The 18,571-nt window shown below is 33.1% G+C and overlaps 1 protein-coding gene across 2 annotated transcripts in view; it reads right to left on the bottom strand.

Annotated features, from left to right (window-relative positions):
- Cap-G (Chromosome associated protein G) overlaps window positions 1–18,571 on the bottom strand; it is a 36,974-nt gene that overhangs the window by 9,988 nt on the left and 8,415 nt on the right. For both annotated transcript variants that reach the window (XR_015071139.1, XM_085950151.1), the window contains exons 7-17: window positions 15,873–16,067; window positions 15,010–15,170; window positions 14,317–14,501; window positions 12,505–12,684; window positions 11,072–11,197; window positions 8,373–8,486; window positions 6,554–6,818; window positions 5,203–5,285; window positions 4,615–4,732; window positions 2,501–2,712; window positions 267–431 (exon numbers count right to left, since the gene is read on the bottom strand). Coding sequence is in view for 1 of the 2 variants with exons in the window: in XM_085950151.1 (XP_085806277.1) it covers window positions 267–431; window positions 2,501–2,712; window positions 4,615–4,732; window positions 5,203–5,285; window positions 6,554–6,818; window positions 8,373–8,486; window positions 11,072–11,197; window positions 12,505–12,684; window positions 14,317–14,501; window positions 15,010–15,170; window positions 15,873–16,067 (1,804 nt within the window). In the remaining variant the exon portion in view is untranslated. The remainder of the gene's footprint in view (window positions 1–266; window positions 432–2,500; window positions 2,713–4,614; window positions 4,733–5,202; window positions 5,286–6,553; window positions 6,819–8,372; window positions 8,487–11,071; window positions 11,198–12,504; window positions 12,685–14,316; window positions 14,502–15,009; window positions 15,171–15,872; window positions 16,068–18,571) is intronic.

Here is an 18,571-nt window from a genome sequence, read left to right on the forward strand (position 1 = left end):
CAGGTTCTTGTAAATGTCATAACTTCTGAATAAACATTCTGTGTATATTTTCTATACAATATTTATAATTTTAGTGTGAAAATATTCACGATAAACTTGATAAACATGTTGTGTTGCTAAGTTTTCACAAATATTTATCATTCCGTTCCTATTTCATTATTTGTTTTATTTTATTCCAAAAATAGCTGGCCTACAAGTGTCCACCTAGTAAAAATTGGCTGGCAGTGATAAGGTTAATAAAGATAGTAATTTGATATTAGACATACATCTAGGAGGGCAGTAGCAGAACGGAGCAGGTCCCTACAGAGGGCTGGTGTTCGTGGCACGGCGAGGAGAGAGAGAGCTCTACAATAGAGCGGTGCCTCCAGTTCGCAGCCCCTGTCAAGTGCGTTCACTATCTGTACGCACAGATTTGCGTGCACACTTTGCGCCTGTAAATTAAAACATGACCTTATTAAATAGACGTCATGTTTGAAGCAGACTTCATAATTTCATATATGCATTGATACTATTGACTGAAGATGTATCATGGAAAGTACACGAAATAGTCGGCTAGAACACGATTATGCCATAGCTGAATCCGGGTATGGGCAATGCGGGCACCGTTTTGTTGTTACACATTGCAGTGGTGATAATTTCTTTGTTGGCGTTTATGCCAATTATCTCAGAAAGTAAATTGACAACACCCATGATTTTTTTTTACATTTCCATCTGGAAACTGACCCAAGAGGAATCAATAGGTGAACATTTCAGACCAATACAACACTAACAAAATAGTTAGTTTGTTTTTCAAGAATGCACAAAATTGGGGCATGTTCACCGCAATAATCAGACGACAACTGTGGTAAAAATCAAATGATCTTAATTTTTAAACAAATATACTGATCGCATGCATGTTGTGCTCATTTTCCCATGCAGTTTTATTGTGGACGTGTCCCACATTCACGACTATTTTATTTATTCAATGAACAATACATAAAGATGGTATCGGTAGTTTAATTGGTAAAGCTCACTAACCATGTTGCGATGTGGGTGGTACAATTTTTTTTAGGATCTTTATAAATAGATATGTATGTGGCCGCCGGTTGTTTCAAATTATGTATATATACTTAATTAATAAAATTGGAGTGTCTGTCTGTCCGTTTGTTTGGTTATAACTCAAAAACTAGTGGATCATTATTGATGTATCATGCACAACATTTATAGACTACAGTATAACCCCTATTTTACGTTTTTTAAGGGACTGAAAAAAAAAACCTAATTGGAGGGAAAATGTAAAAGTGGGGTATTGAAAAAAAGAACATTTAAATTTTATGTTTCTAAAAAAATAACATTTTATTAAAAAACAACATTCAATTTAAATGTTTATTGAAAATTTTTTTAATTTTTATTAAAAAAATCATGTATATTAGTTTGTTGCATTTTTGTTTTTTTGTTATGTAATTCTCTTTCAAGACTATATAAACATTTAAAAGTGTCATCTTGAATATCAGCAAAGCTTGTAAAGTAGGTTTTTAAACCCTCGATGAACCTCATTGCTTCTTCTTTTGTTGGAATATCAACCTCTTCTTCATCAGAACGGCAGGCGCCGAACTCGGGCCAATCACAGCGTCGCTCGCCGACCAATCACCGTGCGCCGTTCTAAAGAGACGGAGTTTTCCCTCCAAACACCTTACGCCGTTCGAATGTCACGGCCCAATCAATTTCAAGCACGCGTAACTAGCATATTTTGAATATTTCCGACGTAAATCACGGGAAAGAAAAATGTAAATGCGGGTATTAAATGTACTGAAATACACCGGAACTGAAAAAATTACAAACAACATAACCATCCAAACAGATATGTACTTGTACACAAAACAATAAACAAGTAACATTATCATGCGTTATCGCTACTATCCTCAATAATATATATTTTTAGTTAAAGCATGTAATTTTACTTTTTATTAAAAAAATTATCATGGGTGTGTTTCACGTCCCTAAACCAGCCACTACCAATCTGATAGATTTTCATCTCGGTTATCGATACCTCAAAAGAAACAAAAATTACACGCTTTCAATATGACATGATATAAGGCAGGTAGAGTATTTCTTTATGGTATGTAGAGTATACCCTTCATAACTTTGCACTCCGGCTCTAGGATGAAAATGATCTAATATATTCTAAAAATATGTTATTACATATATCATCTATTTATTTATTTATTACTACATATATTAATATAAGTGAATATCATTTGATCTAATTTTATGAGAGGTAATCAGGCAAAGAGGCGTCTCAGTGCAGTAAAAGGTGCAAACAAACTGCAAAGTTATAAAACGTATACTCTATCAGTCTACTTTTTTCTCCGTATTTCACACGTACAATGTCATTCGTGATCGCTGGTGTTCAATAAAGAACGTTGCATTATTGAATATTGTGTATTATTTATCTAGTCAATGAATAAAAACATGTTTTAATTAAGATATATCATAGATTTCATAATTAAGATACACCTACCCCGGGTGAGACAGTAGGCAGCGTGAGTCCAATCATAAACTTGAGAACGGCTTCCGGTTCGACTTCTGCGAGAGGACTGTTGAGCGGCGCATTGGCCAGTGTGGCGATGGTCGGGAGAAAGGCAGCTTCCAGTTGCTCCTGGGATCCTTCAATGTTTGCAGCAAACAGTGGGAAAAATGTCCCCAGCAACTGCCTCAGGAAATCTTCTTCTTCTGTAAATTTGGGAAAGAATACACACCCTGTCAGTCGCTTCACTTCTTCTTAGAAAAAATAAAATTGACTGAAACATGTCATGTTTAAAAATACAGCATAACTAACTTTATTCTGTCGATTTGGACGGGCAACACTACTGAACTCTATGGCCTATTTTGACAAGCGCTAAGCCGAGGAGTAGAGGACACTTTTCGAAGAACCGGCGCGAAGATGAAAAAACCGCTGTTTGTGAAGGAAGTAGTTCTCTTGGTACCGTACCGACCGCCACAGTAATCTGACGTCCTGTAGCAGAAGTCTCACAGTTCAGACCACGAAGAGGATGGATGTGAGTCAAACTGGAGATCCTGGCCGGCGGACGCCCTGCCATGTGCAATTATTATCGTTCTTCTTTTATTTATTTTATTTTATTTATCTATTGGTCCACCAATCTTTTTTGGTATTTTTTCCTTTTAATTTGGCTGCGTTAACTTTAACTCACAATTACCGTATTTCAATGTTCAATTTGCGCCGATCGAGCCTCATGTCATTATTTGTTAATTTATTGTAATGTCGTTATTCTCCTTTGTTATAATATATTACTGGTTAGGCCGATTGTAATCCCCAATCCCATCCTTAATCATTCTCGTCAACCTGGCATGACAATCACGGGTCATCCTACAACGGTGATTAAATGACGGGCAGTTATTCGCCAACGACAAACGCGTGCACTTGATAAAGTGCGACGATCGTCTCGAAAGAACTCAATAGAACACAAATCGACACCTTAACTTAAGTCGTGTTACCGACACAAGGTGGCTAATCATCTTTATCACTAACATCATCATTATTCATTAACAAACATTATCATCAGTGCAATTAACCCACGTGTCAAGTGCGTGAGTGTATGATGCCACCATGCCAGTGCGCGCCAGCCCTCATCACAACAAAAGGTCAGTGCCTGCTTGCTCATCATCTCCTCCCTTATATCCGGAATTCCCAACATCCTTCACCAAAATTACAGTCCACAATTGCTCAACCAATTACTATTGAATTATTAATTCGTCTTCTTATTTATCCAGTTCACACTTGTCTTTTTGTTTTATCTGTTTCTGTTTCATAGAACAGGTGGCGCCCTAGTTATTATATTTATTCTTGGCTCTGGATTCTACATGCCTTCTCCCGTGAGAATTCCTTTTAATAATAATTTCAGTTGCTAGTTTGGTGCTGCGAGGCCTTTCGTTGTAGTGACGGATGCGCTTTGGAATAACAGGTAACTTCATGACCCAATTATGGTTTCATGCTTGCATTTACAGGAAGATCACACCTTTCTTTAATTTTGTGATTGTGATATTCGTATCACAAAAATATTCTATCTATAAAATATCCAAAGTTATGGTATGATTTAATTGCATAATTTTGGATATTTTATAGATAGACGAGTATTTTTTGACTATTATCCTATTATGGCTTGGTTTTTGCAAGGTTTAATTGAATTTTAAAATCTAACTAACACCATCTCTAAATTGTAGTGTTATTTCAATGAAAACAGATGCGTATGACTGACAAAGTTTAGCAAGCACTATTTATGGCGAATCTTAACAGCCTACCTCCATCCTTCGCCACTGCCATATTATATCGTACACTGCACCTTCCAACATTCCGACCCATAGGTCAGTATTAGTCGGATCAGCGTCTTGTGCATCAAAATTTTTTTACGACAGGAGAGGCTGTGAGACCTAATTTTGTAGACCAAAGTAGCACGCGTTCACTGATGTGACTCTCCGTTTTATTTCCTCACTTACCAGGGAACGGAAATACACCAAACTACTAACACACTCAAAGAGGTAGTTGTTGATTCGAAGTTCTGGAAGAAGGTGTGTATATTTTATCTGAAACTAAACATAAGCAAAGTGTATATTTACCAGTAGCCGGATTGAACCAAAGCAGGAGAAGTCTGCTGATGAGATTCGACGAAGTGAGCCGGCCCGCCATGAGCAGTCGACACAAGCCTTCGACTACAACAGCCCTGTATTCTGCACACTGTAAAAAAAGATACCAGAGAATTGAAATAATCCAAAATTCAGTCCAAAGACATCTGGCGACATAATTTCAAAATTTTAGTAATTCTCAAGTGGATTATATATCAGCCCAATGCAGTGATTTTATTTTTATTGTACAGTGAAACCCCGATCTACCGTTCTCGCATAAATCATTTTCCCATACAGATCCCTCCAAACACCCATAAGAACAATGTTAAGTAATCCCGCATTAACCGATCCCCGATTTATCGTTTTCCTCGATCTATCGTCTAAATATTATGGTCCCGTCACAAATATTATCCCGATTGACCGTTTTTGTTGAATATTTTTCATTTCGCTTTCGTAGAATTGTTTATGATACATACAGACCTTTCAGTCGCGTCGCTTTGTTTGCACATGTCGGGCACATGACAGATACTCCGCGGCATTGTGACAAAAACATAAACTCATCAAAATGCCATTAATCCGTACCTCGCTGTTGATCAGCCGCAGGAATAGTTCGATTATCGTGTCGTGGGCGGAGGCAGGGGTCACTGTTTTGTTTTCTTCCTCGACTGAAAGAGAAGTAGATATTGTAGGAAGTAACCATAAACACCACCAGGGACTTTCCGTGACGTATTTAAATTACCTATTAAATTATTAATATATCACTACGCACATCTTTATTTTAGAAATGATTCAATTCAATTCAAATTCAACTACATGAGTGAAACACAACAAGTTTTCGAAACACTTGTTTTCATAACAAACACGTTATGAATGAAACAATATAATATGAAGGATAGATAATAAATGTTTATATAAAAATTAAATATTTTTTATGTATTCATTACATAACCCAATTTTTAGGGGTTATTTTATGGTTACATGTAAATTGTACATATTATATTTCACCGTAGCACAGTTTGCCATGAGTTTTCTTATCGGAAAGAGATGACCATATACTGTACTGTCATGTTCATAAAAATCACAATATTCATGTTATGAAATATGAAAAATGTAAAACAACCAAAAGAATTATAAGAACTTAAAATGTGTCTTAAAAATGTTTTAATATTTTTTCAATAGCTATTATCACTTAGTCAGTTACGAGTGTTATGACACAAAATATAAACAAGTAATGCGCGACGATAAACCATGTAAATTATTATATTTTGGAGCATTTTTCAATGGCGCCATTCACAAACCGCACTTGTATGTTATCAATGTGTAGGTACTGTGAAATGTTTTATAATTTATTACACATAATAACTTAGTTACTTTATAAGTATAACAAATACCTTTCACATTCAAGTTCAAGTGGTGATGCTACAAGCTCAGCGCGGTGACAGATTATTTGACTCACTTATTTACATTTTATCGACTTATAAAAGAATTATTTTTACTGAACAATGAAAAATTGTAACATTTTTAATCATTTTTAATGTTTCCTAATTTTTAATTATGTCTATACATTAAAGTGTTCCCTTAAATTTGTATTTATGTAATATCGGAACAAGATGATAATGTTTTTTTTTTTCATTTTAAACTGCTATTTTAGAATATCTACCTACTTATAATACTAATTTTAAATGAAAAAAACGTTTATTAAATAAAAATATGTAACTCTTTTTCATCCTACCACGCGCCACCAATGGAAGATTCCGACTTTAAGTTGTCAAAAATTTCCCTAACAAAATACGCTATAACGTATATATATGGGATCGGCCAGGTGGGAGTGAGGGATTAATTATCGATATAAACTATTAGACTGTAATAGATTTTATAAGTTATTCTTAAAAGATCTATCGAGTCTAATACCGGCCTATAGATTAACACATACCATCAGAATCACTGTCGTCTTTCGTCGTCGTTTGATTTTTAGCACTCTTATTGTTTTTGCTTTTGTCGAGCATCATGGATTTGCGTTTAGATTTGTCCGTGTCGAAGAGGCACTCCTCATCGTCTTCACTCTCCACGATGGCTTCTTTGTCCTTATCGGTGGTTTCCGGTGTGATGTTGAACATCTTGACTCCGTGGATGCAGAGAATGTCGATGACACACTTCAGAGCCGTTATTACCAACTTTTCATTGTCCAAATCCATCAGCTGTAAAAGAATAAACATCTATCAAATCGTCACTATCCAAAACAGCTGTTAAAACTGCGTAAAAAACCAAACAAAAAATTTGGACTATAACTAAAGAGATTCATATTGAGAGTGCTGCGGCAAATTAAGTGACGATTTGCAATTAAAACAATAATTTTATCGATCAGATCATACATTTTTACTAACCAAAAATTGTGGTAACTTCGTCAGAGAATAACTCTTGCTGATGTTTTTTTTGAATGCTAAAGATGACATTTTAAACAACCTAATCTAATAAACAATTCATTTTCATCAAAATGTCCCTATGACCTTTCAGCTTAACAACCTAGATAGAACTAGAACTCAGAAAGTTTTAAAACCACACCTCTATTTTACCGTTTTCGGTCCCAAGTGGAGAACAGATTCACTCATTCACTCAAACCATTGGGTCCTTACTCTAGATCAGTGGTTCTCATGAGAAATTTAACTGTGGCTGCACAATTAACATTGACAGTTCTATGGGAACGTCTGGTGGCCGCACCAAAATTCATATATGTTGTGATTGAAAAAATTAAAGCTAAATTTAATTTACTAAAAAATGGATCAATTTATTTATAGACAGGTCCATTTAATAAAAGACATTTGAACATGTTAGTACATGTCTATTTATTTAAAAATAGTGCAAATGGAAATTCCTCAATACTCCCTTTTTCCAATGCGAACCGCATGGATGCTTCTATGTTTACATCTGTCAACTGGCTTCGATATTTGTTTTTTTACGAAGTGCATCACACTAACTGATTTTTCACAGCATACAGTAGTAGGATATTAATAAAGCAATAATTGTTGCCATTTGAATTGACTTTATTCACAAAAACGGACTATTTCACACATGATCTCATTACAAAAACACATTATGGATCATTTTAGTGTGGAAAGAAATTTAAGACAAGTCATGTGTATTCAACCAATTTCATAATTTTATAAATAAATTTATGAAATATTATTTTGTAAAGCGCTGGTGGCCGCACATGAGAACCACTGCTCTAGATCCAATGCCCATTGAAAAAAAATAGTTTTGGAAGCACACATTTTTTAGTGCGATTGAATTTGTAACAGTAAAAAAATCAGTATTTCACGCCTCGGTAGCTTTGAAATATGTTTACAAAGGTATTGTTATTGTACTAACGTATGCTGTACTGTTATTTGGAATTTTTGTGATTGTTTATGTAAATATTCTAAATGGTTATAAAAAAAATGTTTTTCTTGTGTAACAGTAATGTAACCACGGTGGCGTAGTTAGTAGAGTGGTTGTCTCTAACGCCGTTAGATCCAGCAGCTGAACAAAAAAGCATATTGTGTTTTTCAATATATGTTTAAACAGAAGCGAACACGGTTTTCAAAAACCAGTAATGCTTTTTACCTCAGTGCATCCTCAGTCAAATATTTATAATAATTTTGGATAAAAAAAATTTTGAACATGTTATAAATGTATCTGCAATGCGAAATGACTAATGATTGGATTTACCAACGTTCCTTTAAGCTACACTTTCAATGTCTTGGATAATTACAAACCTGTGCGAAGAAAAAGGCTTTGTGCTCCTTGGCGAATTCCTCATCCAGCATGGAGTAGTACGCTATAGTTTGCAGCGCGTTCTCTCGGATGTCAATGTTTTCATAGATCATTACCTAAATCAAAAACATTTATCAATAACTTGCAAATTCAATATTACCAGATGGCAGAGTTAGGGATTGCAATACCGGTATTTAAAAACCGGTATTCCAGTATTTATCAATACCGAAATACCGGTTTTAAAAATCCAAAATACGATTTTAAGAAACCGTACTCGTTTACGTTTTTGATAACGAATTTAATGTTATTTCTTCATTAGTTTGTACTGTATTTCCTATTCAATTGAGTGTATAACTTATGCGCTGATAAAATGCAAAATATTGACTGAATCCAACATAGGTGAAATAACAATAAAATACAATTCATTAAATATAACCATTTATTAAATTGTCTCGATAAATTAACATACTGATATTATTTCGAAATAAATAACATCCGTGACAAATGTTCAATTATTCTATAATAACCATTGACATTATTAATGCACTTAATACAGTAGCTAGCAAGTAAATTCGCGCATAGCGACATTCGCACATGTATAGGTAGACGTCACGCAATTTCTATTATGCGATATCACGCATCGGGAATTTATAGCAATATCACCTTTATTGTAATGGCGTTAGAACAGTGTTTCTAGTGTCAATGTTCATTTGAGCGAACCCGTTCAAACCGAACCATTCGGCAGACTTGACAAAAAGCATCGGGAATTTATAGCAATATCACCTTTATTGTAATGGCGTTAGAACAAATTATGCCATTCGGCAGACCCGACAAAAAAGTGAGTGTCATTTTTTTTCCAGATGCTTCGTCCATATTAATGTCATTGATAATAACATTATTGATGATTGTACAAGAAGTGTTGAATTGAAGAAGCTTTTTCCGCAGCCGCGCTAATTTACAATTAATGAACTAGCCTTTTTGAGGGCTTTAATTGAAATTATCAACATATCATTCAAATTATTTGTAAAAATCACCAATTCTACAATATTGTGATTAATACATAACATAATAAATGTAGGTAGGTAGGTTTTTTCTATAAAATATTTTTTTAAAGAGATTGTATGTAATAGGTATATTTACTGATAAGTAGGTACTTATGTTTTAACGAATACCGGTATTAATACCGGTATTCAATAAGAAATACCGAAAACCGGTACATATTGATATTTTCATTCGGTATTGCAATCCCTAGGCAGAGCCACTTGTCACACTAATTTCTTATCATAACGCCACTTTGTTGATTTTTTTAACACTTTTGAATCAAGTTTACTTTTGTGGAGATTTTTAGAAATACATATATGATTTTTAAAATCGTGTTTCCTATCCGATACCATATACTTCTTTATATCGTTCCATCGATCTGACACAAATTAGTGGTAATGTCGTTTAGTACTTTCAATATAAATAATAAAATTGACATGCTATTACCGTAGGTATTGTAAGCATCTGTCAAACTATTATAATTATGTTTTCTATTATTATTATCTATCATTTGTTTTCTTTGACGGCCTGATTAAAATAAATGATTTGTTTATTCCTATATTTTTCAAATTTGGATTAACGTGTAGGTATATTTAGTGGCGAAGGGTGGAGGTATATATTATACTTATACTATATATTATATAGTGTACACTAAACTTTGTCAGTCATATGTATTTACTTTCATTGAGTGAAGATTACAATAATTCACAAATGGTGTTGGTTAATTTTTAAAATTCAATTAAACCCTGCGAAACCAAGCCATAATAAATAATAGTCTATCTATAAAATTTCTAAAATTATGCAATTAAATCATACATAACTTTGAATGTTTTATAGATATAATATTTTTTATCTGTTATAGTTTGATTTAGGCAGTGGTTATTGATTTAAAAAAAGTGAACCAACAATAATAATATGTATTCTTAATCCAACGAAAACAAATAAGTATGAATGAAAAAATGAGTACAATTTTGTCGTATCGCCCTAAGTATACCAAAATTATTATGGTTTGGTTCAGGTAGGGTTTAATTGATTTTTAAAAACTAACCAACATCATCTGTAAATTGTAGTCTTAGTTCAATAAAAACAAATATGTATAACCAACAAAGTTTAATGTGCACTATTTATATTTGATCTTAACAGCCTACTTCCACCCTTCGCTACTGTAATACATCTTCTCTCTGTCTCGCTCTCTTTTAGATAGTTTCATATGTTACCTCTCATTCAAGACAAATATATATAAGGTAATGATACAAAGGGCAGTAATGTTGATAGTATAGCGGTGTGACAGTGATTGCAAGAATTCCCAGTATTTTAAAGGGTATCAACGATACGTTACACCTAATAGTACCATCAAAAACACTCTACTTTGATTCTGAAATTATTATTTCAAATCAAATCGAGAGCTTTTAGGTCTCTTTCGCAAAAGCTTTCCCTGAAGCTAAAAACGCTGATCCAAATTTTAAAATAAAACTATTAAAAAGATTTTTTGGTATCTGGAAAAAGGTTCGCCAATTCTGCTCTAGGTTATTCGCCATGACCAAAGAAGAAAGAAGAAGTAGAATTAGTGAATCGGATACAGAATCAAACTAGAAAGAACCGCTTATGTATTGGCACAATATAGTCTGAAGAAGAAAAAAATAAGACGATTGAAACTAACCTCAAAGTTTTGATACAATGATCTTAACACGGGTGTCAATGCAGTTATATCTGGCGTATCGAGGACCATATTCAAAATTAGCAGACATTTATTCAGTGTCTCGGGATCATTCTTCTTCTCTCTGATCTAAAAAGTAATAATAAAACATTAATTATTAATTTATTTGTATTTGAGGCGTCTAATTACAAAAAGCGACAAGTGCACAAATCAATTTTTCGGGAAACAACGTTTTTATGTTTCAAGCTTTTAACAATTTAGCAATTATATGTTTTAACGTGAGATTATTTTTTTCGTTGTATTCTATGTCGAAATTAGAACCAAATGGCAATTTGTTTCAGTCAATAAACTCTTAAGTCTTAAATGTAATAAATATAGGCAAAATAAAATTGGACGTAGCGCTACTTGTACCTCACTTTTTAATTTATTCCGCGTAAGGCACCTATTTCCGTGGCACTGTCATGAGCTACATCATGGGAGATGCCATTTCCAATATTGAACGTTCCCTTATTGGTTGACTTAAACACGCGCGAAATCAACCAAGCTTTAAATAATATGAAACACGGACTTGGCGCTTTTTGTACTAAATCGAGACATAGAGAATAGCTATGTTCCAGCTAACACAAACCAAACTGATTCAAACCAATCAAACTGGGCGGTCCGAAACCGTCAGACACCATCAGATTTTTGCGTGAACGCGATTTCCGACAACTAATTAACTAATTAATTAGTGTTGCCGATACTTAAAATTAGTTCAGTAACTTATTTGTCTCTAAAACAGCAACACATTTATTGAAATATCAACTTATTATGAAGACGACAATCGAACATAAATTGATAAAATCGATAGGTAGTACTTAAAATTAGTTAGATAATATAAAACCTGATCATTCCGGGTTGATTTAACACAGTTTGTAGTTTAGAATCTCCGTTACAAAATATAAATAAAATGAAAATAAATTGTTGATCTGACATGATAATATATATAGGTACATATAATGATATTAAAGTGAACTCTTTGCATAGAAAATATTGCTGGAATTTTGGGATAATAAGGCCAAAAGCGGCTTCTTGTTCGCATATGGTTACTTATGAATAATAGGTATTGATTACTAAGCAATAATATACCTAATTTAACTGAACTATGGTGTAAATGTCTAAAATATTAATATGAACATCTCACGATATATAAATGCCGAAGAATGCTTATCATCAAAATTTTTCTTAATCCTAAAAATATTATAATGTTCATAGGTAACGCAATATGTCGAGAAAATGACAGATACGGAATAAAATAAAAAATGACAAACATGCAAAATATTTCAATCTTTCCCTGCCCCTAATTAAATAATAATAATTAATAATTAAAATGGGCCAATTTTTTAAACTTTACTGAATATAAATAATATTATAATCCCTTAAAGAATTAGACTCACTGGTTCCGGCGGCGGAATTGTCTCCTTGGGCAGATTGATGTTAGCGTTGAGTTCGTTGAGTTTCTTTTGGATGGAATCCACCTTCTCCTTGCAGGCGGCTGCCAGCACAAAGTTTTGCTCGCGGACCGCATCCAACTGCTCTTCTTGGGCTTCGTTCAGGGACACTCGGAGGTGAGCTTTCTGTAAAAATATATTTTATTAATAGATTATATTCAAAGGTTAAAAAGAAAAAATGTCATTTTGTCGAATCAAACACAACGGTGAATTGATTTCATTTTTCAATAAGGTAAGTTTCCAGCGCACCCTCAAAAATTACAATCCAAAAAATCACCGGCTGGCTGCCACTGATTATGAATATTGTGATTTTTATGAACATGACAGAACAAACAAGGAATGTCCACTGTTCTTTTGGGTATGTGAAAAATATATAATTTTACATTTTGATATAGACTTATGTGTAGAGTGTTATGAAACATATTTTTTCAAATTATACTCCATTCCCTTATCAGTAGGCCTCGATACTGTACCGGATTATTTTGTAGAATTCTCGTGCAATTTCGTGAATTGAATAATTCTTGAATACCTTGACACTATACGATGTTTATTTTTTTCTGTTAGTAAGTAAGAATAGATTTCACTAGAGAATTTGATAAATAAATTATAAATAAAAAAATGTTTCACACTTTGTAGTTCTATTTAAGGGCGGACGTGCTCAGCGTGGGTCAAAATGGAGGTTTTTTCTATTTTCAAAGCATGATCCTGAACATACCTTAAACATTGTAGATAATTATATAATTTTGAAGCCTTATTATCCGTTATATTTATTTTAAATACTTGATGACTGCATGAAGTATTTTTATTACATAAAATAGTATTATTTTAAAAATCTTGCTCTAATGTTTTAGAATATAGTCATATTTCAGTACATAAGTGTGCAGTGGTATTAAGATTTTTTACATTTATTAATTTTTAAACGCATTTATAAAACCATCAGTATAATTTATATCGACATTATTATAGTGAAATATTTACGATAAAAAATTATATTGATAATCTCTGTGATTCCAAATTTGACAAGAATTAGGCATTTTATTATTCAAAAAATGGGCAAGGTTCACACATTTGAAGATAATTTTAAAGATACTAATTATTATAAGCTATGTCTTTGACCATTTAAGTGTGATAAACATCCTACGAATAATGATTGCTTTATAATAATTATTGACCTAAGAATAAGGTAGTGTTTTTTTGAAATACGCCATTTCTTTTGGCATTCCCCAGTGTTTAAGCTACAACATACGGCCGTAGCCATAAATTGACAAACTATAATTGAAGTAGGGAGTAAAATGATGTTAACGCGCGTGTAAAATCAGTGATTCCCAACCTTTATTAAGTATTCCCAACAGTAATTTGGCAGTAGACTGAATCCGGTTAATTTTTAATGAAAAACTGTGATAGTACAAATCAATAAAATTGTACAACAAAAAACAAACACGGTAAGCCAAAGTCTACAAATCGGCAGATTGCACTAAAGTTGAAGGCTTTTCATTAAAAGACTTCAAACAAATAATCAAAAATTAGATCATTTCAAAAAAAATTATATCTTTAAAAATACATAAAATTGAAATTTTATTAATTTGACAGTTTAATTAAATTTTAAAACACCATCAATTTTCTTAATTCTACAATATTAGTCTACGACCTACGTTGACATGAGTAAGGACCTATTCATAAGTACTAATATCATTATTATTATCATACCCAGCCAAGAAAGGACAAAATTTATTTGTCATAAAAAAATATTATATATACCAAGATTTTTGTCTCAGTGGACTCGAGTGGAGTGGCTGGGGTGGTCAAATCGACTTCTGCAGGTTCGTGAATATCTGAAATGATCCCGGCAACAAATTCAATCCTTTTCTTTGGATCCTGGATTACTAGGTCAATGGTCCTCGCTATGGCATGAACCACTTCTGGCTCCAGATGACCGTTTTTAGCTACGATAGAAAACCAAGGAAAATTATTTAAAAATTGAGAGACATACTCCAAAAGTATAGTTTTGAGATATCTATTTGCTGCTATTTGAAAAATATTAATATTACAGTAATATGAATCCCACGGCACCGAAAATCGAAAAAAAATTCGAATGACGAAATACAAAATACAAAAATTTTGAATTTTTTTATTTTCATTAATTTTGTTTACGATCATAGATGTGCCTTCCAAACTTCCGATACAATTCTTTCAAATTAAAATCTGTGCAAATACCATGCGTTCTTAATCTATTAAATGAGGTTACCACGTAATGTAGGTAGGTATTTACTACCATGTGTTTGTTGAGCTAGAATTATAAAAAAATATAAAAAAAAAAATTTTCCAATTTATCAACACAATTGATTGGCATTGGATTTATTGAATATATTTATATGCCAGGACGAAATTCGAATTAAAGATACGGTTTTATAGAAAAAAAATATAGATTATTGTTTTTTAAATATAGATTACCTTTAAGTGTCTCATAAATCAAAGTCTGAAGACTGGCACGTCCCACTTCGTCGGCCATGTCATAAACAGGGAAAATGCTTATCAGCTCTTGAAGAACGTACTGCCTCCGGCTGTATTCCACCGGTTTCTCTAAGGCGTCAGGACACGGAGATTCTAAGAGACTTTATGAAACAGAAATATACATACAACCATTGCAGCGGAAACATGGAAATTTTAAAAGTTAGAAATGTACAAGCTCATATCGGAAGATGGGTGACACTCATAGTCAACATGCGTCGTTCATGTACGACTGACTTGAAAAACATGAGTCGGGGCCATCCGTAAGTAATACTCCATTAGTCATATGGCATATGACTAATGGATTCATCATGTCATGGCTAACAAGTTACGTTTCCATCCAGTCAATGACAAGACGGAGACTTCTTTGTGAACATATTTCGAGAAGAAATTTTGTTCTTTGTAATTCGAATGACTTGGTTAATTGGAACGAGAAATTAAATGTAACTGACACAAAGCCTTAGACTCGTAGGATTTTTTGAACTTACAATGTTAAAGATTTGACCTAGGGCGGCAGGTTATATGAAAGTATGGTGAAGCAGGCAGGTATGGTGAAAAAGTATGGTGAGGCGGGCTAGTAATCAAGTTGCGGCAAAATTTCCACGTTAACATTATATTATATGGGTACATTATAATGACCAAATTAAATCCTCTGTCATGCCCTGAATTTTTTTTTATCGCATCGCTATTTCTCGAAAGTTGTCGGCTATTGTTGGCCTGCTTCATTCAGTTGTATGAGAAAGCTGACTACTTGCCCCTCTTTTTATTTAATACCTCTATGGATTTGACAATGAAGTTTTCCTTACGTTCTGACGTAATCGGAGAATATCACAAGCTCAGGCAGCACCTGATCGAGATGCTCAGTGTCTTCAATGGAGTGGAGGTGCTTGACGAGGTGTCGCCAGTACCACGCTGACTCCTTTGTCAGCTGAGCGGCGGGAATCAGTTTCAAATCAGTGTTCACAGGCAGCCACTCCAGGAGTTCCGCCATTGGTTGATGTCTGCCGATATAATTTAAATATGCAAACAACCCGTAACATTCATCATGCCAATGTTATAAGTTTTACATCAACTAAAACGAAAAATAAAAGATGTCGACGGGTGGCTTAATTTCTCCAAAAAGGGACTGGGTATTCCAGAAAATAAATTTAATAAGAAATCTGGAATTTAATGTTGGTATTAGATTTTAAAAATCCTCAGAGTAAACAATAAAAAATTGCCTAAACATATCCACACTTATTTGTCAGTGTAAATGCATATGTTTTTCATCCCCTGTAGATTATAAACACTTGAAAAGTAAAATTTGTTTTAATCATAAAATGTTTGTTGTCGAATTCTGTGATTTTTTTGTGTTTCACTGAAGTTTCCTTTTAGGAAAAGGTAAAGTCGTTTTGACATATTCAAAACTTGTATTATCATGTGAATGTTTTGGTTTCGGTACAAGTCAACAATGTTTCAAATTACATAATAAAACAATGCCATGTATACACATTGAGTTGTAGGGCTTATTTTGAGAAATCTGCACATTAAATGAGTCGTATAGTTCCTATATACGATAAGTCCACTTTGATAAAATGTTGGCAAACTAAATATTTTCATTTAATACTACTTCTTCTTATGAAAACCAATGATTGAATTTATTTTATGATGGTTTGTTGTTTTTATACAAATATTCACAATAAAATTAATCATTTTCGTAGCAGTAAAGGAAAAATTGACAAAAAAGTGATGGACTTATCGGCATTTGAAACTAACTGTCAAATTTATCATATTTAGGAACCCAGTAAGTGTGACTTATCGGTCTTTGTTTCTCAACACTAGCGATAAGTGGTTGACAAGTATAGGGTAAATAAAAAACAATTATTATTTCAATGAATACAAAAATAATTTGTCAGAATGCTTTCAATCATTGGTGATGTGAGAATTATTGTCAGTAAAATAAAAATCGTATTTTTTAAAATTTATTTATAATCATAAAACCTAATACATTAGAACGAATCGAACATAAGTTTTGTCTTCTCTTCATCTAATAAACAAGTGATTATTAAAATTAAATCAAAAAAATATTAACATGGTTAGGTAACTTTAAAAGGTTTTTTAGGTAAGTGATAGTAGAAAAAGATACACAAATGTAAAAAAGAAGTTAATTACCGTCTTCGCTCCTAAGCAGAGCATATGAACCTCCACAGAGTGAAGGTTATATTAACAGACCCTTTTTTCGAGGAATGGTTATTAGCCATTCGCCCAACCCATTGGGACCTTGCACTGAATCAAGCATACATTGAAAAAACAACATGCACTTTTACACAAATGTACCTATTATGTATAATAATGACATTTATTTACGATCAATCACAATATTTTTTATTAAATAAACGTAGTTAGAGTAATTTTTAACAGAAAAAAAAATTATAAAAAAATCTTATTAAAAAACTATTATTTAAAACGAGGGAAGTTTACAATCACACAGATTTTATTTTGTTCAGGTAGAACAATTACAAAAAAGTACGGAAATAACTAAAATAAAAACAATTGTTTAATTCGAGAGAAATTCTCAATCACCCAGTATTTGCCAACATTTAATGCAAAATAGTCGTATTTTAAATACCTTTCCCGATGATCCACATTCTTTTTCTATAATTCTTAATTGATGGCTCGTTTCCTTGATGTATTTCCTTCCACTTTAGCAACATTCTGGGTAAGATCAGACATTATTTCGTTGTATTTCTACTAAAAAAACTTGAGCCACTTTTGATAACGCGAACTGCTACAACAGCCATGTTGATTTTTGCAAATGCTCGATTGGCTGTCTACAAGGTCGCATGGACTTATCAGCTTTTGGAACAAACCGCACCGTGGACTTATCGCCGATAGGAATTCATCGTGATTTTGAAACTCTCTTTTCACATGAATTTATCGCCGTTAAGAACTGATCAACATTTTATTATTGTGGAGCGCTGCCGGTAGAAAAAAATGTCACCATTATCTCAATTTTGACTAATCTATGGAATTGTGTCTTTGAATGAATCTACAATTGTGTTGAAATGCTTGCGGTTTATGAAACATGCCGGCTGTAAGTGTAAAATTTGCTACAAATGAATCTGCAATGGAAAATGACTTGCTGCTAATTTAATCGCGATAGTATATCCACTGTAAGAAATCAGTTAGCTACAGTTTCAGTCTTTTGACGTATGTAAAATTGTATCGACATATCTTAGATATCATGTTATCATAAATTAGTCAATCACGTAGTTTAACTACGAATTCACGATACTGTCCTTTAATAACTTGTTAATTGATGACGCTATCAGAACACAACCATAAGAATGCTACAAATGCAAAATAAAAGCTGTTTGAATTAAAAAAAAACCACATTTGTGAAATGTTACATCATACTGACCAATGTTGATATTAGATACCACGTGTTACTGTACTAAATTCTTGGCCATTGCTTGAGCAAAATGGCAAAGCAGGACAGCATCTTTATTCCAGCTGAATGTCATCC

This window comes from Rhyacophila brunnea, unplaced genomic scaffold (genome assembly GCF_057557595.1).
Source record: "Rhyacophila brunnea isolate RB1 unplaced genomic scaffold, BYU_Rbru_1.0 scaffold_23, whole genome shotgun sequence".
NCBI lineage: Eukaryota > Metazoa > Arthropoda > Insecta > Trichoptera > Rhyacophilidae > Rhyacophila > Rhyacophila brunnea.